General features: G+C 29.9%; 1 protein-coding gene across 1 annotated transcript in view; it reads left to right on the top strand.

Moving 5' to 3' along the window:
• LOC123298992 overlaps positions 1-26,409 on the top strand; it is a 586,059-nt gene that overhangs the window by 445,149 nt on the left and 114,501 nt on the right. The window contains exon 3 of the mRNA XM_044881094.1: positions 2,500-2,635. Coding sequence (XP_044737029.1) covers positions 2,500-2,635 — 136 coding nt within the window. The remainder of the gene's footprint in view (positions 1-2,499; positions 2,636-26,409) is intronic.

The raw sequence follows: 26,409 nt of genomic DNA, 5'->3' as shown, positions 1-26,409 counted from the left end.
TACAAAACCAATAGCTCCATTTCCTTCGACAATTCTCTAAAATAAATTGTCACAACGGTATTGTTAATGTCTCAGACTTTGTGTTTCATAAATGCAAATACCAAAAATTATAATTGTTTTCTTGGATGTATGGTTCTAATATTTCTATGGCACTAACTATACTAATATATTTGTACTGATATTAGTAAGGTATTATAAATATGAACAGAGAACACTATCCGCATGTTCGAAGATACACTGTAAACCGAAGCCCGTAGAAAGAAGACATTTTCTCACATTGATATAACTAAGAAGCTGTTAGCTTATTTTTATTGTTTGTTTGCGTTTTTTTTCTATTTGCAGTTAGGAGTCCGTATCGTAAAAACACATCGACCCAAAAAATGTATACAAATAAATTGTTTTTTATTGCTCTGCCAACAAGAGCCTCCTGTGATATTCTATTTTCTGTATCATAAAAATGAAATTAATTTTAAAATATTAAAATTAAAAACTGTTTTGAAATGTATTAGTTTTGGATCATATTTTACTATTTTTTCTTAGAAAAGAATTCATTTTAAAATATACAAGCAAGGCTCGGTGTAGTTCCCTGTAAAGATACTTAATTGTTTATATCGTAATAGGTAACTACACCCTTTTGTTAAAAAATCGAAACCGGTATCAGAAGGAAGATAATTTAATTACGAAAATTATTTAATATAAAAATAAATTGGCTCTCGTGCAAAAACCGTTATGAAAAAATAATAATTAAAATTAATTTTATTAAAAATAGCTTTGAATACTTTTCGATAGACAAACTATCATGGACGTGTTTATAAAATTAATAAAATTTCATAAAAATATGTCTCATCTGAATATCAGATGGTTAAGGTCGACCTTATACCGTCTCTTAGACTATACCCAAGACATACCCAATAATAAATATACACTCTGCTTTAGTACACCCTGTATTTTTGAAATGTATATTATTAAAATAGTGTGCCCAAACAAAATAGAAACAAGTAAACAAGTCTCATAACAAAATGTTTACAAATAACTTGTTTATTTTATCCAAAGGATAATAATATCGTAGTGAGCATATACACAGGAATTACTTGGATATATACTTGTCTCGAACGGAACGTACCTAGAGCAAGCAAGCTAACATTCACATTCGAAACGTTACACAAATGAATACAGAAGTATATTTTATATTATATTTACTGAGTTTATGAAAAATCCTGTGTGTTGTAGGTACTTTGTTTTGCTAATCTAATCCTTGTGTAAAAAGCTTGTGCTTTGTGCTTGCAGTGATAACAGCACTCAAGAACGAATTTTATTTTAATTAAGTGTAATCGTATCAAGAACGACTTAGTTGTGTATGAGATAATCGTTTTGTACGTGATAATTCTTTAAACGTTTTCCAAGCATTATTTATTGTATACAGTGTTAAGTTTCCTCAAAAAGTCAAAAAAACCCGACTGAGTTAATTATAAACTGAAAAGAAAAAAGTTTACATAGCGACTTTAACAGTCGGGACCCATTTTAATCTAAATTGAATAAAATTCTCCAATAATGGGTCCCGATTGGCAAAGTCGCTATGTATACTACTGTACACATATTTTTCCGAATTTTCTTAAGGCGTTACAAAAATCTACAAAATGCAAAAAAATTATTTCTCCGGAATTTCATAATACTTGGAACGTATAGTAGGTTTGGTTAGGTTAGGTTAGGTTATATTGGCTGTCCACGAAATACAGACTTAGGCTATAGAGCCCATTGTGATACCATATATGTGTTTTACCACCTTTCCGCTGATAATTTCATTTATCAGCTCCTCAATTTCAGAGGCGGAGTGCACCTCCTTCATGCATATACCATGCACTACACCAGCCCATCACAACTATTAATAAAATTAATTTTGTTACGACGGCCAGAATCGAACCCGCTACCCTCTAAGCATACCGTGGACGGAATTGGTTAGGTCTTGAACCAACTGAGCTAACAGGGCGACGTAGGGTAATTTTGATCGAAAATGTACAAAAATCGGGTTTATTTAACCATCGGATGAGTAGTTTTCGAGTTGTTGTCTAAAGTCCCGTCTGAATATTTTTATTTCGGTGCGATTCTAGAAAAATCTCGAAAAATAATCCAAGAATTTCTCAAAGCTATACAAAAAAAGTACAATTTCTTCAACAAATTTATTTTCGCATTATCCATTTGCATAAAAGTTTTATACCATTTTTTTTTTAAGCCCATACTTTTTAAATAGCTTGTAATAATCGCATTACTTGTAGTTACAATCTACGTTCCAACAATATTTACCAATACTTTTAGTAGCGAGTATCCGTTCAATTTAAAATGCAGCTACAAAATATGAATGAATGTATACCAATAATACAAAAACCTTGGCTCTTATTATGTTAAAACGTACCTGCAATTCATTTTTATTTATTAAAAAAAGAAAACAAAGAAAGTACGATATTTTATTTATTCTTGTTTTATTATTTGTACTTGTTCCAGGTTCATAAATCCGATGCACATGAAGTAGTTTTACGAGATGTAAAATTATCAATGGCTGGTAAATATCGTTGTGAAGTTTCAGTTGATGCACCATCGTTTCATACAACCATGGTTTCTGGATATATGCATGTCGTATGTAAGTACCTTTCAAAAATTTTTATTTTATCAAAATTTCGCAATTTTATTTGTTTTAGGTGCCACTGAATTAAGGTGAATTTTTTATGAAATTATATTTTTACGGGTAGAGAAATTAACCTATTTCATAGAACTTTATCGACACAATTTCATAAATTTTTGTCTTAGAAAATTATTTATTTTCTCAATGATTTAAATAACGCATAAAGTAGTAACTAAAATTGACTTTAAAAGATGAATATCGGTTACAACAGCTCTAATAATTCAATCTCGAACTCATCAGTTTTCAAGAGTAATAATTGATTTTCCATAAATTTTTTAAGGTGATATACCAGGATAGTACTACGGATTTCAACAAAACTTTATAAATACATTTTTTGATCAACAAAGTTTCCAAAAATCACAAAAAATTCCTAGGTCGTCGGGATTTTTATTACTATTTTAACATTCAAAGTTGGCTAAAAAAATTATGAATCATATAGGTTGTCCTTTTTAATTGAAGATTTCTATACCAAAAAATCTAGAGATTGTGATAAAAAACTATCTAAAATATTTAGATAATCTTGTAGTTTATAATAATACCATAAAAATATAAGGTTGTCGATGGTATAAAAACAAAATTTTAATATAATTATCAGTTCATCGAAGATCCATCATTTGATGAACAGAGACGACTACAGTTAGAGTATTAATGATTGAAGAGCGAAATCTATATTATCAAATTTATAAGCATCACTTGCACACAATATATTATATATTTTTGTAGTTGCGTGGTATTGTAAAGCTAAAAGAAACTTATTACTTGACTCCAAAGCATGTATTTGGTTTATATGTATGTACCGTGCAATAAACAAAAAAACTTTTTTACAATACTGTATGCTAACAATCACCTTAAATAATTTTACATACATGAAAATTGTTATAATTAAGAATTAAAGTTATTTAAGCCCCAAAACTGTATGGTTGTCGCTACTTTCTAGCTTTAATTTGTAGCGCAAAGAAATTTATAAAACAAAACTAGTCGGTTTTAATTTTGTTCGAACAGTTTTTTTTTTTTTTTATGTTCATTCGATTTATTAGAACTTTTGTTTATGGTTTTAAAATTTCTATAAACTATGTTTTAAATTAATTTATTAGAAACATGAGCTGAAATTATAAATTTAATAAATATAGTAATATCGAAAGTCAAGTGATCATGTATGAACAGACATGCAATTATAGGGTTCGGTAAAAATATTTCGATTCGATATATATTTTAAATTCTTGAATTATCTGAATTCGATTTTATCTTAGTTTTACTCGACCTAAAAATTATGTGGATACTGTGGAATATTTTCTGTATTATATGAGTTCCAACTTTTTCTGCACAACTAAGAAACACATTCCATGTGGTTTTAGCAAAATTCGAGCGGTTTCTTTGATTTTCTTTATTTTTAACATCTTTAACTGTACAATTTAGTTCATTAATAGAAAATTTATTGTGTCTTTTACAATATCGCTTTTTGTTTACACTTTTAATCGTTAATTTACATATATCTACTACTATAAGTAATTGAATTATACTTTGTTCTCAATTTTGTGAGAATGTAGGTGCATTTTTTCTGGTAGGAAAAATTGTTGATACAGTATTCTAAAAATATACATTTAATTAAACAAGTTATTTTCATGATAGCTAGCACAACTAGCTAGCTAGCACAACGTACCAAACTTGTGAACCAGTAGGATGTAGTGTAGTATGATATCTATCTGTAGTATCTGAATAGTAAGCATATACTTTACTTTTACAGATTACATACATGCATGTTTATAACACCATATATTATTAAAATAAAAAGTGCATTGACATGAAAAATATATATATCAATATACAGAATCAACGGGTAATAATATACAAAACTTTAACTAAGATATTCAATTGAAAAATAAGGCAAAAATAGTGGAATATGACCTACAATCCAAAATCAGTTTGTACACCAATCTTCCGAATGGACTCGATAATTCTTCCACAACAATTCTCTTTCAGGTGTTCTTTGGCCCCCCCCCCCTCTGCGTTGTGTCCACCTAGTTCCAGTTCAACAAAAATGCTTTGCTGTGACACAAAGCATGTTTAATATATTGACTGTTTTCTTCCACAATTCCCACCACCATTAAAGGAGAACCGATCAAAGTTTTGTTAAGGTTATTCATCCGGCATTAATTTCGTTTTTGAATTATTGATAAATGAAGGCTTGATTCACAAAAAAAAATTGTTACCTTCACCGTGGTTTGAGCCTGGACTAGGTAACAACAGTGCTTTTCGGCTTTTGAGATTCCCGATTTTTTTCTGAGATTTTAAGTAAGCAGAAAATAAAATAGTAGCTTAAAATTGAAGAAGTGAACATGTTACAAGAAGATACGTTCACGTTTTTTCTCCCAGTCTTATGAACGTATCCATAAGACCAAAATAATCGTTACAAAACCTTAGATGAGTGCCTCGACCTGCTTGGAAAAAAATCCTTCTGTGCAGCCGTCGTTCTATTCTACGCATTAAATACTCGTTTCAATGACAAAATAATTGATTTGGATTGAGATTTTTAAAATAACCATCAAAATACGTAAAATGAGACGAAATATGGAAATAGCTTATACAAAGCAAACTATTTATATTTTGGATTAATTAACTATTTATATTTTGGATAATTCTATGTCAGTAATGTCATGACTCTGGAAATAAAAAATGGTGAAAGTTCTTGATCTAGCTGTCAAGCGAAGCTATGCAATTTAAAAAAAAATGCCTCGTAATCCTTATGGACGCAGAGCCTCCAAAAGGCTAAATTCAGTCCTGTGGACTCCATTAATGGATCATTTAGAAGGATCTTCCTGCTTGATTCGATAAATACGCTCTAGAATGTGTTTTGAATATCAAAATAGGTACTAAACTAATTTATTTTGGCTACCAATGGCCATCCTACAAAATTTAACATATTTTTTTCCTTTTCATTCTGTATATGATATTATATATTACAGTGACTATAGTGTATGATATCATTTGAAAAGATGAATGTGCAAACTAAATTAATTAAAAGTAATTAATTATACGTGATGCCGCGTAATTCTAAGCTGTACAGCATCTAGCTAGAGTTATGTGTTGAGTACATGAGTACTGAGCATTACTGTACAGCTTTATATAGTAAAGAGTTGAGTGTTATGATGTGACATAGTGTTATAATGTATATCAACATTATTATTATACATATAATATAATAATATTATTATAGTACTACAGAGTGTTCCAGGAAGGACACTGTATATTTAATGTATCTTTGTACGAACGCAACAAAAAACATAAAAGGATCTACAAACAGCATAGTTTCCATCTCACATTTTACAGAAATAAAGTCAGGAATGTAATTATGAAGAGTTCCTGAACCTGTATCTGAAATATTTACTACCGATTCTGAAACAACGTAGATGTAAGCGAATTTTTATTTAGAGTAAGAGAGAAGCGCGGATTAAGATATAATCGCTCGTACCATCTTTGAGTCGATGATCTCCAAGCTAATCGTCAAATCTTTAAATGAGTCTGATTTTATTGTTTTTTGAGGCAAAATTTGCCTAGAAAATGATTTTGGTTGAAATCTGACATATAGAACAATTTCAATAATTGAGGCAATTTAACGGTTTATTTAAATTTTTGAAATTTTGATGGAAAATACAAAAAATGGGGTTCAATTAACGATCAATGAAAGGATTCTGATGATGTTTAAAAAAATACAGGAAGCAAAGCAGTATAATTTGCTAAAGACACGATTTGAAAAATTCGAAATTTTTTTATCGTAATTGCTTATATGAAAAAATTTGAATGTAGCAAAGCGAAGGTAAATGGACGAAACAGGAAATCCGTATGCGACACACTCTTCCGTCGTTGGTTTAGACAAATATCTCTTCAGCAACAATTTCTACTAAAAAATAACTTGAATGCAAAATTTAAAAATATAATAAAGCCTGCTTTATACAACACAAATCCACCTTTAGTAGTCACTTCCGGCTCTATACTATTTTTCAAATCCATACATAAAATTCTAGAATAAAAAAAAGGAATACTGGTAAAAAAAAAATGGATAAAAAACATTTACTAGAGAAGAATTGCTAAAAAATTATGATATTATGAAAAATTTGTTCAAATATAAAATAATTATACAGTGAGCTGTATTTTTTTTTGTTCTCATCATCAGAATGGATAATAAAATATGAACATGAAATACTTACAAAGAGCTTAAAACATTTAAAAAGGATTTATAACTTAATTTGTGGGTATTATTCTCGATTTTGTACAGGAATGTTAATTTTATTTCATATCACACAATTTCTTTTACATTTTCAAACATATTAAACGTGGTCATAATTGATATTTCCATGCTTCCTTTTTCTCTGACCTTTTGAAAATTGTTATTGATAATAAATAAAATTTGTGCTACTCGTGGCTTGAGTGATTGAATTTGTGAAAATATGATTTGAATTTCGCGATTTCCGTGTTTTTCGAGTTAATCACGATTCGTGTGAAGCAAATGACAGGAAGTTGGAAATTATTTCGATTTTTTAAATTGCCTGTCATTTTTCAATACTTTTGACAACTTTAAACCCTTTTTTTTCACGTATTACGTTATCAAAAACTTTATTTTATCTCCTACAAATAATAAAAAAAAATCGCTGAAGGAATTATAAAATTTGACATTGGAGCCACAATTAAAATTCAATTTTGTGTTTTTAACCGCCGAACTAAAAAAAAGGGATGTTATAAGTTTGACCGCTATGTGTGTGTCTGTCTGTTTTTGGCATCGTAGCGCCTAAACGGATGAACCGATTTTTATTTTTTTGGTTTTGTTTGAAAGAAAATATAATGGAAAGTGTTCTTAGCTATGTTTCAAGTGCGAATTTAGGATGCCGTTTCCGATATAACTAAAAATTTGCGATGATCTTCCAAATCTTCTCAGTTTGGAAAAGGTTTTAAGGAAAAAGCAATTTGATGGATAGTATTCTTAGATATGTTTCAAATATAAGTTTAGGTTTCCGTAGCCAAAAAATTTGGCGTGGGTTTTTTAAATTTTGTAAATTTCGCTTGTTACTAAACTCATCATCATAAATTATCAAAAACGCAGACAAAAAGAATCATAAAAAATTCAGAGATGAAATAAAATTAGCTACCCTGTATAAACAACGTTGAAGATCTCGAAAATGCTCTGAAGGAGAGATAGATGGATGGATGATATTATATTCAACAAATATCGTCTTTCTATGTTTTTCTTTTACGAATCTCTTTTCTGTCTACGGATGTAAAAAAATATTTCGTTTCTTTGCATAACTTAACTTCGTCTTAAGAGTTTTTTTTTCTTGTTTCAAAAGCTTTAAAGAAATACTTTCGTACACAGATAATATTTTGACAGGCTCAAAACTCTCGTCAGGTATATAGCTTTTTTCAGTAATTCTAAATTTGTGTATACTTTTTAAGAATTAGAAGTCGATTGACCGTCTCCAGCTCGAAATAAATTCGATTAAAGTTCTGATAATTAACATGGAGAGAACATATGGTTGAGATTTAGTGTGTTTTTTAATTCTATTAAAAAACTAGATTTGAGATATTTTCAAAAAACGTATTTGTTTTGAATTAAAAAAAAAAGAAACAAAATTATTGACCGCTTCATTCTTGAGATTTGATTAATCAAAGTTATTTATACTTATTGCATCACAGAAACAATTATATTTAAAGTATAATTAGTGTAAGAGAAATGTCTATTATATACAGAATCACAGATGTCATTATTATGATTATTTATCATACAGAATACATACAGTACAGTACAGTAGAGTTAAAACTACTACAATATTTGAATATTTATGTTAGTGGAGTCAATGAATACATAAAACAGGCAATCTTCGGAAGTCCTCAAGAACAGCTCCGATTTTGATTTTTTTTTTTCAAAATGAATCTTTTTGTATATTATTTAAAATCAGAAACATTCCAGATGGGGGAAATAACCTGGAGGGGGAATAGGCAATGTCGCGATTGATATATCGACTCCCAACCTAAATCGCTAATGATAGAAGTTTGAAATTTCGAGAAGTTATTGATTTTATACTTTAAATGTCACATAAAAAAGGATTTTTCGAAATTTATCCCCTAAAAGGGTGAAATAGGGGATGAAAGTTTGTATGAAAATATAATAAAACCGTCATTTTTGAATTCAATAGACGTAACCGATTTTATAAGTTCTGTCACCTATATAATGCTACATTATCAGCAAGTAAAATGGGCTATATTTTATTTTCAAAAAAATTAAGGTTCCGCATCAAAAGTTAAAATCAATTAAATACTGAAACCGACATTTTTGAGTTCACTACGTTACCGATTTAAAAAATTTTTTCACCTATAGAATGCTATATTATCAACAAGTGACATGGCCGAATGTTCTTTTCAAAATTATTCGGGATTCGCACTAAAAGTCATGGTCAGGACAATCCATTAAATAGTGAACATAAGGGAACTTAAGAGAATTGAAGACTATAACGTGGATAACTACTAGTTATTTATATTGTTTAAACAATATTTTTGCAACTTATATAAAAAATTCATTCTTGCGTGATTTTTTTCCACAAAAAATGTATTTCAACTGAAAGGGTTTTAAGCTGGTGGGAAAGAATTTTGAAACTAGATGCCAATAGACTACCAAGAATATGTTACAATCAATTAATGTCACTTGATATAAATGGGGGTATGGATTGCAAATGCAATTGGGTTACCCAGTTACAAGAGATACTTCGGGATCTTGGTTGTATAAACACATGGAATGAACAACGGGCACAAAGTATTTAAGACAACAGCGAAATCATTCTTACCAATTATCAAAGAGAACTTTCCAACATGAATAAAAATCTAATTTTGAACTCCAGTTACAGCCCTATGTATCAGTATATTTTGAACGACTCTGTAAAATACCTTAAAATGAATTTAAATTTTAGTAAGATAAAGCTAGTTAGCCAAATCAGAGTCTCAGGGAAGCAAATCGTTAAAATTCATGCAAATGGCTGTTTATATAAATGGAAACAAGAAGAACTCTGTATTATTTGTAATTATAAAAAGCCTGAAACACTTATACATTTTCTTTTGGAATGCCCGATTTATAAATCGATGAGAAACCACTTTATTGGCAAGTATTTAAATTCAAATTTTAACTACGAGAATAATTTCATGGTCTTGCTGTCAAGTTTGTCCCCAGGAAAAATAAATGATATTTTCCACTTTGTAAATGGCGGTCTTAAATTGAGGAGCTTTTGTTTAAACGAATAATTGCACTGTTTGCTGCATTTCATACATTTTGGAAATAACTCAATGTAGAAACAATTTACTAATTATTCGATTTAATTTTTGTTTTTATTCGAATAATATTTATATACTTAGTCTAAGATTTAACTTTAAGCTTCAATTTATAATTAATGCATTTAATTTAATTTTTTACTTTATATACTTTCTTTTTTTTTTTCTCTCTTGTATTATTGTTGAAAGCATTGTTTAATATTAGTATAGAGAATGTACCAACCGCTGTAAGCTTTATTGCAAATACAGTTACATTTATTATTATTATTATTATTATTATTTCAACTGAATAGCAATAAAAATTGATTTTAACTTTTAGTGCGGAACCCTAACTTTTTGAAAATAAAATACAACATATGTTACTTGCTGATAATGTAGCATTCTATAGGTGAAAGAATTTTTAAAATCAGTTAAGTACAGTTTTATATATTTTCATACAAACTTTCACCCCCTATTTCCCCCTTTTAAGGGATGAATTTCGAAAAAGTCTTTCTTATGTGACACTTACAGTATAAAGTCCATATCTTCTCGAAATGTCAAACTTCTATCATTAGCGATTTAGGCTGGGAGTCGATATATCAGTCACGACATTGGCTATTCCCCCTCCAGATTATTTCCCCCATCTGAAATGTTTCTGATTTTAAATAATATACAAAAAGAAGACTTCCGAAGCAAAGGCTTTATTGACGCCACTATGTGTGGCTACATCATATATACTTTTGCTGTATGATGTAGTATACAACATTTTTATAGTATTTTACGGAGACAAAAGCCTTAATGAACAGAAGCAATCCGTTTCAAACACGAAAGTCACATGAGTAATTCACACAATTTGGTTGTTGTTTGCTTGCTCTCAATAAATAAAATCTATATATGTGTGTATGCGAGTGTTTTAATTCATTGGGTAATTAAATTGAAGTCCGTTAAACTAAAAATTATTATTTTCTTGTATTTTTACAAGTTAAATACGTTCGACAGAGTACGATATATATAAAGTATAAAAGAGAGGAAATTACCCCTTCAAGCTGTGTATTTGATGTGAATCACACAATCTGTTGTATAATAAGAGGCTTCACTTCAATAAAATATAAAAAAAAAAAAAAAAATATTAAAAAAGAGAACTCTTCCTTCATTGCCCCCATCTATATCTTTGCACTTCGTCGATGTTAGTATCATCTCATCAACAACATCACGTGGTCTTCTTTCGTCCTCTCATTTATCCCAACCCTTAAACACATGCCGGGCTATTCTTTACTTACGAATAGAACATTTTGCAACTATACTTTCGGTGTATCCTTAAAAACTGAATTTGTTTTCGATTTTGATAAAACCTTCGAATTTGACATCTCTTTTTACAACCTTCAGTCCAGCGAAAACAATACTAACGTTTGACAAGCACTTTGACAAATAGATTTTCAGATATTGAGTTGCTAACGATCGGTTGAAAGTTCAGCGGCTATTGTCAAAATCTCCTATTCCTATAAAATTTTAATAGGCGAGTACTATACACATGGCATTTACTACATAGGAATAGGGTAAGAAATGCATGGCGGTTACTGCAATGCTGGTATGGTATAGAGGTAGATACATATAGTACATTAAGTGAGCATTAGTAATATTACAGTATTTTAAATAGGACTATCCATCAGAAGTATTGTGAGTATGGCCAACCGGCAGCCTGACGCCGAAACTGCATTGACTCGCCTTAGCTATTGCTAACGTTACTATTCCCTCAATACAGAATACAGTATGGCGCCCACACCGATACTGACATAGTGATATCCAAAAAAATTTCTTACCGTGTACTATTATTTCGAGACGACTGATAAATCTAGGGTATTTTCAGAGGTCAATATTTGTTTCTGGTTTGTCGGCGTGGACAAACGACTTTATATATCCCAAAATTCCGTGAAATTAATAGAGAGTTGCATCAATTTTCATAGAGTTAAAAATTTTCATAAAATTCAAAATTTTCAACAATTTTCAAGTGTTTCTCTGTTGTAAGTCTACTTATTATGACATTTCAAACCAAATTAAACACAAAGCAACTGTCAAATTGTTCGAGTATTGCCAACTCAAAGATGTAAATAAACTAAAGAATCACCTTATTGAATCTCATGATAATCACATAACTGAGGATTTGTATGGAAAACAATATGCAAATCAATAAGATAATCGAAAAATAAATTTCACCCCGAATAACTCCATCGAACATATTAAAGACTCTGCATAATAACCGGGACCACTTTGACTCTAACATTTATGTTTATAAATATGTAAAATTTAGTGATCGTATAACCTTAAATATAATAAAACTTTCTAAACTACCTAAAAAAAATCAAGAACGAATGTAAATATTTACATTGAAAAATAAATGATTATACATTAAAATAGGGTAGAGTAAAAAAAAGGATTGAAATAAGGTCTCATTTTCCCCATACCTCATCCTTCTCTTATTACTCTTCACTCTCCTGATATATTTTCACTTCGTGTTTCCTTTGTTGAGAAAAAAATCGTGTTAGTTCACAAGAGATATACAACAATAGCCGTCATATAGTGCGCATTATATAACAATGTTTTCGGTATATTTTCTTCGTCTGTCTTTGTTCTCTGAAATTCATTTCAACAACACCCCCTCATGCTCCTCACCGTTTGCTTCCCTTCGTACGCTTTATTTACGCTTACATATATATTCATAGATATGATTGGAAAGTTGCCATTGGGTTAATTAATATTTTTACTTGAAAAACTTTTTTGCTGAAAACATTAATTTTAAAATCTGACATTTAATACCATGTTTTTTTCCGAATACAAAAAAATAAAAATAAAAGTATTTTTTGTATTCGTACGTTATGAGAATTATCAATACAAACTTGATAAAAAAAATTCAAATACATATAAAATAAAGGGTCTGAAACATCGGACAAGACTTTATTTTATTATAAAATTGATTATTCTTGTAATATTTTTATTGAAAGCAGCCAATCATAAGAATTATTTAAAAACAAGTAATGAGTAAACAGGCCTAGCTTTTGACGATTTCATTCCCTCCGGCTCCACGGCTACAGGGCGAGGGGTCCCAGAGCCTTTCCCTAGAAAATCCCATTTTCCTGTATTTGGAAAGGTTTTCCTTAGTCTGTGGGCCTTCTCGAATTTTCCTGGATATGTGGTTTATACGAATCCTAGGAACACCTTAAGGTCTAGGACTTGTGCCTAGTTTAATCGAAATCGTTAGAGCCGTTTTTGAGAAAACCCCAAAAATCCTGTTTTGGCCTAGAGGGAAGTACCCTTGAAAAAAGGCTTAGGGAAAAAATAATATGGAATAATGACCAGACGGAACTTATGTACCGATTTTGAGAAAAATTGGTTGAAAATTGAAGGCTCCAGCTTGGTAACAGACATACCGACATACCGACGGAAGCAACATTTTTTAAAAACCACTTTTTTGGATTCAGGGACCCTCAAAACGTGTATTTCCGTTGAAACCCCGATATCGATTTTTTTTTTCGGTCACAACACTTTATTATATTTATAATATAATAAAGTAAAAAAGTTTTTAGCATTACAAGATTTCCTTCAACTCTTATAATCTCACCAAAATAGAGTTTACATTTCTATGGAGATATAAAATTTGAAAAATCAAAATGGACTTTTTGATTTATGCGACAGACATTTATACATGTGTTCGTCAATAGCTGTTTTCCGCCCTTGCCAATTTATATTCGTTGCTTAACTTTCTTAACATTCTTAACTCAGCCTTGTGAAAACAATCAGCTAATTTTTTTTAACAAGTGTCTTAAAATAGAACTATATAATTTCAAGTTTAAACTGGGTTTCAGCAGGCGTTGAATAAATAAATGGATACTTTCCTAAAGTACAGGTTGAAACATGTCTTGCTTATTATCGGCGCTAAAACAACGAGAAACGCGACGACTTTACTCTCACACCACTCGCAAAGAAAAGGCGTCAAAACTGTTATTCAGTTATCTTTGTTTTTCATCCCCGTAAAATTTAACATAGCCTTGGTTCATTTTTTTATGTATTGGTGTGTACTAATATGAAAACAAAAATGAATTATTATTGATATTGATGTGAAATAATTATTGAAAACAAGTGTTTTGCTTCTTGTCACTACAATATCCGAGTTTATATCTCGTGGTGTGTGTGTGTGTGTGTGGCCTTGTTTTCATCGTGTCATATTTAATACCGAACACATAAAGAGAAATTTATGTCATTTTCCAATAATTTTCATTTCTATTTTATATATTTGTCCATCTGTCCGCTGGTTTTATCACACAATTTTCTTTCTATGTTAAAAATTAATAATAAAAAAATTTATGTGATTTTTTGTTCCCTGATTAATTTATTTCACTGTTTGTGGAGGAGATTGGGAATTGAGAGTTTTTTTTTTTAAGAAAATATTATGTTAACTAATTTAAAAAGTTTTCTTTTTTTTACAACGCTTTCAGAAACAGAGAAAAAGAATGCGGGGAAAGTTAATTAACGTTAATGAAAAAAATGTCATTTGATGTTTGATGTCAAAATGTTATTTAAAAAAGTATTCTCGTGATTGCAATCTTTTTACAAAAAAAGATTAATTTTTACAAAAACATTTGTTAAGGTTAATGAAAAGAAGACGAAAAATCAAGGATGTGACTTTTAATAAACGAGCAATTTTGATTATTTTTGAGACCTCTGATAGAGTAAAACTTCATGGATTTGCGTCATCACCATTATCATCAACAAGTTTTCGCTAGGCATATCTATAGCTATACTCATTAAACTTCAAAAGAGGTACAGTGGCCTAGTGAACACTGGCATCGGAAGCCAGCGTCCAAATGCGGCTCGATTTTTTTGAAAATCAGAAATGAATACAGACAATTTCAGTGACTTAACGACAGCTCAAATTTGCTGAAAGAAGTCTGATATAGCTACCAAATTGGGAAGAGACATTTTGCAATACTTCCACATTTTATCAATCAAACTCACCTGCGAAAATTGTCCGTGATATTTAGGCATATAATTCAGTTTTCGTCATAAATGATCTCGATTAAAAATATTTTTCCCATTTACGGATTTTTTTTTTCTTGATAAATTTTCTTTTCTTGTTCCGTGAATGTAATCCTGTAAAAAATAATTCTACTTTAGCAGTTTTTTATAAAGTTTTTCCTAATAATTTAAATATTTAAGGATTTTTATTAGTAATTTTTATGGATTATTTGTACCACATTGATATTGACTTTGTGGTTTTAAATAATTTTGAAATAAAATTTTTATAAAAATTATATAAATAACCATTTTTATCAAAAACAAATACATAATAAAATTCAGGTTATCTTTTATTTTATTTTTTATATTATATTTTAAGTATTAATAATAAATATAAATAAACTATCAAGTATGTACATAAACCCGCTGTCCACTGTCCAATATCCGAATGAAACCTGCCATTAAATGTAAGCACGATACTAAGGGCTATAGATCGATGCCTTACAAACTTGATCTTTGATTAAGAAGGTGGCCAAATTGTTAAAAAAAACTGTCAAGGCTGGTGAAAGTTCAAATTTTTCAAGATGAGATACAGTGGTGGTCTTTTACAACAAAAAATACTCAAAATTAGGTTTATGAGTAAATAAACCTAGTATCTATAATGATCCAAATACTTTTCTACAATATTGTCAAAAAGTTTTTGATTCTATGGATGGTAAGAGCATATGAACTTATAGTGCAATGATGTATTATTATTTTTTCTAATACTTTACCAGCGAAGGCTTCAAATAGATATTACTCAATGTGTGATTAGTTGTTTATAATACGCTTAAATAGTTGTTTCTGGTACAACCACAATACTCTTTATTGTCTTGCCCACACAATTTTTTCCATATTCCCACCACTAAAAACTATCGTTTAAATGTTTTCATTGAACATATTTAACTCAATATTTTGTAATCAAAGAAGAACTACCTTAAAGTAATGCAACCTTTTTTAATTCTAAAAAAAAACTAGATGTAAGATATTTTCCAAAAACTAAATGAACATTCATGAATTTGTGCATGTCAGTTTAAAAAAAAAACCAAACCTATTGACAGTTTCATTCTTGAGATATATTTACTCAAATTTTTTTTAAAGTTTTGTTGACAGAAACAATTATATTGAGAGTATAAGTAGTGTAAGAGAGATGTCTATTATATACAGAATTACAGATGTTTATTATCATGCTATTATCATACAGAATACGTGATAAATGGACAGTTGCAGTTAAAACCATGTTAAAATTAATACTTATTTGAGTGTGCTAAGCATATCTATACGTACATACCACTGCTGTATGATGAATTGAACATTTATACAATATTGTACAAAGACAACCACCTTAATTGATATATTTTTTTAATAAAAACGGCTTTTCAAATTACTATACATACAATTTTTGGTAATAAGTTTGCGTTCAACTTTTGCAACGGACCATTTGAATAATTATAATAAATATATAATATTTAAAATTTAGAGCTATACCAAACAATAACAAAAAATAAATAAATGGTAAACCTGTAAAATTTATTATTAAAACAGAAAGTAATAAATCATTTTTCATTTCATGTTACAAGACTGTTTACCACACTAAATTCAAACCGTCACAATATTCAAAATCAAGACTGTAAGCTGTAAGCTGTACTGTACTGTAACTCTCAGTCAGTCACAGTCAGAGTATTGTAATCAATGCCTGCCTGCCTCCTGTTATGAAATATATCATAAGCGAAACCTTATCATCGATATAATTCAATCCATTCAAGGGTGAACAATACATTTATTATATTCAATAAAATTTATATATTCCTACAGTTCAATTTCTTCATTAAATTATTCAGTTTCCTTATTTTGGAAAATTTTGGATTTTTTATTTAGAAAGCAACTAGATTTTGTGAAAATGAAATTGGAAGACAATTGTCTACTCAAAGAATTATACATTGAATTATGTGGTCTGGATTTTCTGATTTTTCAAAAATTTTTCTCGAAATTATTAGGTTTCGGCTATTATTTCATATTTCTTAAGGTTTCAAACTTAAAAGCATATATTTCCTCTTAGAAGTAATTGAATCCAATCTTGGCCTCACTTTTCGAAATCTGATAATGGCTAAGATTTCTGATTTCGTCGTCTCAACTTGGAGAGCTGCTCACCCAGCAAACTCAGAAGCCCAGCTTCGACTAATTGATGATTAAAAGCAATGTATTAATATCGCGGAATATCGTAAACGTTATGTTTTTGACTATTTTTTTATCTAATATTAACGAAAATGATATTGAAATTAACGCCCGTATGTTTTAACGCCCGTAAGGAAATGTTTCACTAGTCTCCTCAAATCGAAACTGTTTGGATTCAAACGCATTATATGGTCATATTTTTAAAAATCATAAATCTGCGCCTATTTTCAATCTGATTTTCATTACTTAAGGGATCCAATTATTTGAGAAAACGTTTTCTTTATCAAAATTGAAAATAAAAAAATTTGAAAAAATCCAAAGATTTTATTGTTCGAGTAATATAGTAAAAACCATATTTTTGGATAACTTTGACCTGAAAATTACAAAAATTATATTGAAATGAACACCTAGGATATCGTTTTCGATTTAAATTATCCACAAGCCTTCTTTATTAGAAACCTTTGAATTTAAGGACATTATAAGATCATATTTTCATTTTTTAAATATTACTCATTCTCCCTCGTCCCTTAGACAAATAGATAATTATGGTACTTTTTTATGAGGTTTAACTGTAGTATTTTAAATAAATAAAAAATTTATATTTTATTCACATATCTCTCGTTTATCAGAAAAGTACAGTTCAATGTAAATGGTAGCAACCAATGGTAATACACTGTACCTACACATGGCAAGCAAAAGCAAGTTTAGTACAAATATATGTATGGATTCATGTTGTGGCTGCTATAGCACAAGTAATGTAATGGTTATTATATTCAGTTAATATTGAATGTGTTATTATGATTATTCTGGAATATGTTAAGGCGCAGAGGTATCCTATTAAACTGGTAGCTTGTGATAACGTACCGTTAAATGCGCTTAGGAAGGATTTATAAGTCTTAACAATCATCTGAGAGGTCGTAGACATTTTATTAGAATTTTTTTTCAAATCCACTAATTTTGGATCATTCTTTTTTAGCTGTGTTGTCCATTTTTCGCTAGCTATCACTGATGTGCTTAATTCCAGCAAAATGACTCCACATTCTTGAAACCTATTAGAGCTAGATTAATTTTGATCATAAATTTGAAAATTATGATTATGAATCCAAATTTAGTAGGATTACATACTTGGTTTATCAAAATTGGAAAAAACTTGGACGTGATAGAGCAAAATTAAATTTTTTTGATTCTGATGACGTCATAAAGTTAAAAACTTCGATTTTTTATATAACACAGACAAATTTGATCCGATCTTATTGGAATTTGTTTTAAACCCACTAATTTTGGGCCATACTTTTCTGCTGTGATGTCAATTTTTCTATCTACAACTTATGTGCTTAATCCCGGGATCAAGACTCCACATTCTTTAAACTTATTAAAGCTAGGTTAATTTTGATCACAAATTTGAAAAGTATGATCCAAATTTAGTAGGATTACATACTTGGTTTATCAAAATTAGATAACAGCTAAAATCAGCTCCCGAATCTTGCGTGCATTTTTCGGTAGCGATCGATGCGTATCTGGTATATCCTCCCGGACTATATCCATGTTTTTTAACAGTGTATTCTTGGCTATAAATGTGTATGTACATAAAGCTCTTCTGGATACGAGCTTCTCTTTATTTAATCCTGGCTGTCGAATTTATGATAAATAACGAATAAACCTATATTATTATTTTTCGAAAGTTGTTGTATAAAAGAATTTAAAATAAAAAAATCTGTTTATAAAAATATAATATAGAAATTTCTATTTGAATAATATTTAAGTAAAACTGTAAGTCTTTTAAGTCTTTACGAAATTTATCGTAAAATTTTATTGAAATTAACAGGGCCGTTCAAGAAAACGATATATTTTCATAATTACGTACAATTCGTTGTCAGCTGTTGACAAAGTACAAATAAAGCTTTAACAGCCCACGTTCTGCAAGAATCAAACAAGTGCTTGACTTCTAAAATTAATACCTTAATTTTCAGAAAAATATCTTGAAAATAATACAAGAAATCGCTGCATTTATAATGTACAAAGATACGAAAGGAATATAGTTCCTACCGGTTGTCACATGACAACTCCCGATCTTTTGTTTTAGTTACTAATTTTCTGAGTTGAGTAAATTTCTTAATATATTTCAATTGCGGATTAACTACCTTAAGAATATTTTAAAATTATCGTGAGTGATGCTGTGGGTCGCTGCTAGTCTATTTTCTTTGTACCACTTTAATAATTACGCCATAATATTAAACAATAACTCACATACAAGTGCCAATTTTAATGTTGTTTTTAATATTATAATATTCTTGGAGCAAATATCAAAGCACTATACAAAATTTGACCAATATTCCTTCTCTGTTTTATACAAAATATGATTCGTCTATTTATTATTGGCAAATATATTCACTTAACTTTTTGGTTGTAGCTCTACGAACAAAGATATGTAGTCCAATATATTGGTGGGGCAGGGGGTTCAGAAAATTGTACGATTTTGAAAACATTATAAAAACAAAAATCTACAATGTAAGGTTGATCGGACATTAAGAATTCTCATTTCACGAATAAAAAAGTGAAGTTGGTTTTTAAAAATCTTTACTAGAATGCAAGATATGCACAATTAAAATTTCTAATTAAACAATGAAGAACATACTCACTCGTGACGTCATACGTGGGTCTCACAATAGAGAGTACATGGGTATGGGTATGGAGGTTAGCGGGCCATGCTCGAGCATCGGGCCTCGAAACAATGGTTCAGAGCACCTAGCCAAAAAGACCTTGTACTCTATCCCCGCAACGCTTTTCAGTGGCTATTATAACCAACTGATGTACTGAAACCCAGGATCTGCCTAGCGCTGAGTTTCCTAATTTTTTCTGGTTCGACTATGGCCGTACCAAACCATTTCCTTCGCTGCTGTATGAGCGCCGGGTAGTTACAAAAAAAGTGGATCGATGTTTTTTCTGAATTTTCTCCGCATCTGTCACACGCGGGAGATTGTCTTTTTCCAATCTGATGTTGGAACTTGTTCAGGTTATCATGCCCTGTGAGTAACTCTACGATGACTCTAATATCAGCTCTGTTTAGTTTCAAGATCTCCTCGGCTCTGTTACCGAGCGAGTTTCCTTCACCCAACAGGCTTTTGGCAATTCGCCTCCCTCGTAGCTGGTCCATGCCTTTAATTGTTGGTTTTTCAGATTATCTTCTAATCTGTTAAGGCCTTCTTGGTATGGCATCCTCGCAAGCTTTTCTTGAGTGGGAGCCATAGAGAGTACATATAAAACTTCGTTTTGCTAAAACGAGATGGGCAACCTTTGAATGCAATCTTTGATTGCTTATAACTTCTTCTTTTAATCAATTTTAATTTCACTTTCTAATTTTGTCATGGTATTAAGTCTAGTTTTACATTTTTATGAGTAATATGACCAATTCGATATCAGAATTATCCCCCATTACATATACTAAATTTATTTGATTTTTTTTATTTTATACCGTTTTCAAAATCACGCACTTCTCTACCCCATTCTATAGTCCAATGTATATAAACAGGACAGTCAGTGTACATGGACAGTTTACAAAGAAAATATGATATATACTTATAGATTTCCTTCTTTGGACGACAAGGGGAGGGGGATTGGATCATTTTACTCATTCTTCATCCAAAAATATATATGTATGTTATCGTCTCATCCTTCCAACTTGTATCCACAAAGTTGTAATAATAGTTTTATATGAAGTTTCTTATAACTGAAGAGCAGTGGAGTTTTGGAGTTATATGATGATGTTTTTAGAACTACACCCATGTTCAAACATTTGATGGTACCATATGGTGTAAAAAACAGTGCCACAAGGTTTAGCATACCTACTATCAAAAAGAAAGAACTTCTTCAATAAATTAAGTGAATATTACGAATTAAAAAAAAAATTCTTGAATAGAAGTAGAATGTTAAAAAATATTTTTTAAGGGAAACTCCTTTACGCACACCAAAAACGAAATACAGAGAATGAATCGAAAACAATACGTGACGTCATTAAAGTTTTACACAACTAGAACAATAGCTAATGATCTTTCATCGACCCTTTCCGATTAAATTAATAACTATTTTAAAATTGGTATCGTTTCAACAGACAACGGAATGCTTCAAACTTTTTGTGTGTGGAAAAAATTTATTTCTTTGCACGTCAAATCAATAAGGTGAGCTTTCTGGGTTGAACCTTGTAAATTTTTAAAGATAAATAGATTAAACTTTAGACGATATATTTAAAAAATTTTTTCCGAAAATTTTGCATTAAACCGCTTTTGAATATTATTGCCACAGTTTGGAGAGAGCTACAAGGAAAAAATCGTACTTGTTGTCTTTTTTCTCAAGTTTTGTAAATTTCATTTGTTTATCATAACTTATAATTATTATTTTGTCCAAGGCTAGAAACTGGGAAGCCGAGAGTATAGTTTTTGGGATACCGAGGCTTTTTGTTCGACTATAGCTTGAAATTCGTACCAAAATGGTAAATGTCAAGTAAATTAGGCCCAGAAAATACAAATTTTTAATTGGGTTACATATTTATGATACATTAAGACATTTTATCTTTGTATTCGAGCTTGTAGTTTGAAAATCGCTTATGAGGGTTGTATTTGTGTGTGTGTGTTTTCCCCTCGATTTCAATCGAAATTCGGAACCCCACTGTACTCCAGATATAATATATATTATTATACTTATGTCGTTTGTTGTCAAGAGGTCACTGCACCATTTCAATGAGTGATTGCTTTATATTATATATTATATCTAACAACTTGGACCCTGCAGCCATTTTGATAAATTGTCCATAGCAAACAATCATTTTCGTTCGTTGGAGAACTAAGTTAGTTATGAATGAAATACTCGTTTTATGTAATACAAACATAGCCTTGATTCTCCTTTATAAGATACACGGATTGTTCCTTAGTAGTAGTGAAAGGACCAACAAATGTACGTGTATATGTACACAATTATTGATATGATTTTTCTGTTTAAGGAAAAAAATAAAAATAAATAAAAGGAAAAAAAAACGAGAAATCGAAAAGTTTTTCCTACCCATCTTTCAGACCGAGAGCAACAACAGAAGAGAACCGATGAACTCAATTGGAAAATGATATTTTTCTTCGTTTTTTCCTTTTTTTTTGTATTTTTTGTATGGGGATGGATATAAGTGAAAAATTTTTGATATATATTTTTCGTCTGTGTATTGTAAGTTATAAATTTTATTTATGGTTGCTTTTCAAAACGACTTACATCATGTTAAGTGAGGTGGCTACAACTACTTATAATTTTACGTGTTTACAAGACTACAAGACTACATTGCTTTTTATGAAAATCGATTTTTATGAAAAGTTTATTTTTATGTTTTTCAAAAATTAACTAAAAACAAGTGAAAACAAAACAATTGACTGAGTTAATTGTTGAAATACCTTGTATAAACAGTGTTGATTATTCTGTCACATTACACATACATACGTGTCACACATATATAACTGATATTCCCATATAATACACACTATACATTTTACGCATAATTTGCGCTATCACGAATAAACAGTGATTTATAAGGAACATTTTTTACATTAAAACTTTTGTTCTATCTCTAACGGTTTAGAAGATAGATCCTACGAACCCAAGACCCAATTGACCTATGTTTCTCATTTACGTCCTAAGCACGCTTTAAAAATTTCAGCTTGATATCTCTTTTCGTTTTTGACAGACGGACAGACAGGCAACAGACAGACAGACATTCGAAAATGGACGGACTACTTAGGTGATTTTATGAACACCTATACCAAAATTTTGTTTATAGTATCAATATTTTTAAGCGTTACAACCTTGGGACTGAACTTAGTATACTTTGGTATATTTCATATATATATGGTATAAAAATATAGATTTTTAATTTGCGTCCCCACTGCCACACATCCTTAACTAGTTTTTTTTTAATTTCCACCGACAGGAGAAATCTATGAAAACATGTCATCCATCTACCGTTTTACCATAAGACCAAAGTTAAATATGCCTACTTTTGAAGTCATTTATTTATTTAAAAATTCAGGTATCGGAATTCTTTTACCTGCAAGAAATTTTGAAAAGGCATACAAATTGATAGGTATTCTAAAATATTATTTAGGTAATATAAAATTAAGAATTCATATTTAAGTATTTGTAAAATAAAAGTAATTTATACATGAAACCCTTTTCCCAAACCACTTTTTAATCATAAAATATTTGTTAGAAAATAATAATTTTATGAATATTTCACAAAATGGTAACACCTTATTAGTCATATGTGTTTATCTACATAGCTACTTTTATTCTCAGAATACAGCAAGTTTCAAAAATAATGAATCCGTGCTCTCCAGATTTTTTCTTTTTTATCGCTCACGAAATGTTTTTAAAATTATGTCCCGGATTAAAATAAAATTAATTTTCAAGAGTAATTTCAACCTAAATATTAAAAAAAAAAAAAAAAAAAAACAGACTCGTATCAATGCCGGAAATTAAAATCTCAAACATGAAAATCTTGCAAGGTGTAACTCCTGAATTAATGCATTTTTATTTCAACCGTAGTAGAATTAGACAAGGTATGCTCTTGCGCAGTTAAGAGTAAGGTGGAGACATTCTTCCTCTCTCGGTAATCTCTCTCGCACGGTACCCAGTCACCGCCATATTGATTATTTGTGAATATTGTAGCGCTGTGTACTTTGACACGCTGAATCCGAATTTCCAACTTGCTCATCGCTCAGAGTAGGAACAAATTTATAATAAGAACAAGTGAAAACGAACAATTGACTGAGTTAATTGTTGAAATACCATGCATAGTCAGTGTTGATTTCTTTATCACATAACACATACAAACATGTGACACATACATAACTAATAAAGTATAGTACATATGTAAATGACTTTATAGGTTTCTGCATTACCGACCGACATTTAGTGTATAGTTTGTACGCATATTATAAAATTTCCGCCTAATTGGCGCCCTCACGGGTAAACAGTGATGTTTACGAAAAAATGTTTCAAACAAAAGTTGTTTAATTTTTGATAAGGAACATTTTTACATTTAAACTTTTGTTCTATCTCTAACGGTTTATAAGATGGGTCCTACGGACCCAAGACCCAATTGACCTATGATGCTCGTTTACGAACTTGACCTCACTTTTTACGTCCTGAGTACGCTGTAAAAATTTCAGCTCGATATCTTTTTTCGTTTTTGAGTTATCGTGACCACAGACGGACGGACGGACGGACAACCGGAAATGGACTAATTAAGTGATTCTATGAACACCTATGACAAAATTTTTTTCCTAGCGTCATTATTTTTAAGCGTTACAAACTTTGGACTAAACTTAATATACTTTGTATATTTCATATATGCATGGTATAAAAATTAATGGCTTATACGGCCAAAGTTCCTAAGCTATTGAAAATTTAGTAATTTAGTAGTTGGTCTTATAGTTTTATTAGACCAACAACGAATTTGATCACTTTAAGACGTTTTCTTCTCAGAATTATTAGTTTTATTTTTAGAGATACTACCACTTGACTTTTTCTATCAGAATTTAAATTATCAGCATTTTGCCATTAGTTTTTTTAACATCTTGTCGTTCATAACATCTTCTCCGATCACACATAAGATATGCCGATAGATAGTATATCGATAATACCTCCTAGAATATTATTAATATAATATTTATGTAAAGTAATATGTGAATGTATATGTGGTGCCATCTGTATGATAAAATATTAAAATGTTTGATAGGGAATATTAGTGATAATATTCCCAAACTCCTTCTCAAGCAGCTCCTGTTCTGTTCGTTTCCCAATAATATATGTTTGTATCTTTATGTAACCTTTAAATATTGAAATTCGTATGAAATATTTATATATCATATCAGGATGTTACTTTACTTAACGGGTGTAGTATGGCATACCATGATCAGGATGGTAATGGTAGCAGTCAGGATGCCTTTTTAAAGAGTTTATTTCACCCGTGTATATATTATTTGAAGAAGATGGAATATTGATGCCGCGAGAAACGAAAGGAATTGGTAGTTTCGGAATGATAGCTTTAGAAAAACAACTTTAATCGAAAAGATAAAAAATAAGTTTGGATATAATGCTAACGTATCTTTTTTGGTCGGAGCAATATGAACTTTTCATAACCATTATTTGAGAGATTAATAATTTTTACTTATCATGCATTTTTTAAATTTGTTTCGTTGTTTCATAAGAAATCTTTTTGTTCAAGTATAAAAAACAAGAAAAATTTTTTTCATTTTGGTATTGGATAAAAGTTTTGAAAGTATTGATTGAAGAAATTTCTCCGGAATATCACTCCTCGCATGTGATTTTAGTTTTATCTTAGTAAGTTATCGTCTTATGGTCCAATAAACCCGTTTTTCTTTAATTTATGTATCAGAATTATTCTAGAAAGTTATTTGTATCCGAATTGGATAAAAAAATTTATAATTTTTTTGCAATTTTCAAAGAGGTACGAACCTAAATTTTATTGCTGTTGTATTTTATTATTAAATACTGTCACCTGTTGTATTTTCTTAATTAGTTTCGACAATGGGATAAAACCCGAAACATGTTAACATATTTTTAAAATAAAAATAGTGGAATTGCAAATTATAATAAATAAATAAATATTTTTAAATAATTAATTTATAAAATTTTATTTTGTAAAACTAAATTAAAATGAACTTCCACAAATTAAAGCTCACAACAATTAATTAATAAGGTACGAACCTCTTTGAAAAAATCAAAGAATATTTTTTGTTCCGGTTAAAATTTGGCTGGTAGGGTAACTTTGACCTATGAAATACAAAAATTGGGTTAATTTAAGGATTCAGTGAGTTGTTTTTGAAATATCGACTGAAATTCCATACGAAAAGCTTGTATTTTGCAGCGATTTGGGAGATATCTCGACAAATACTCATCTAATCCTCAAATTAGCTAGACTATTAAGTTTTTTTTGGCTTAAATTAATCTCAGTAACCCATTGAAGCGAAAATCATTCTAATTTTGCGATTGAACGACACGTGTTTGTAATATCAACTAAAAAAATTGCTGCAAGATACCATCACTAATAACTTTTAGTCGATATCTCCGACACCAATTATCGAATAATATTTATGGATCAAAATAGAATAATTGAAGAAATTCTGAGCCAAAAACTTGTTTTGTTTTATTGTATTCGTAAAGCAGAA

Source organism: Chrysoperla carnea, chromosome 4, assembly GCF_905475395.1.
Source record: "Chrysoperla carnea chromosome 4, inChrCarn1.1, whole genome shotgun sequence".
In the NCBI taxonomy this organism is placed as follows: Eukaryota; Metazoa; Arthropoda; class Insecta; order Neuroptera; family Chrysopidae; genus Chrysoperla; species Chrysoperla carnea.
Note: the sequence above shows the minus strand (reverse complement) of the source record. Positions and strands in the feature narration are given on the sequence as shown.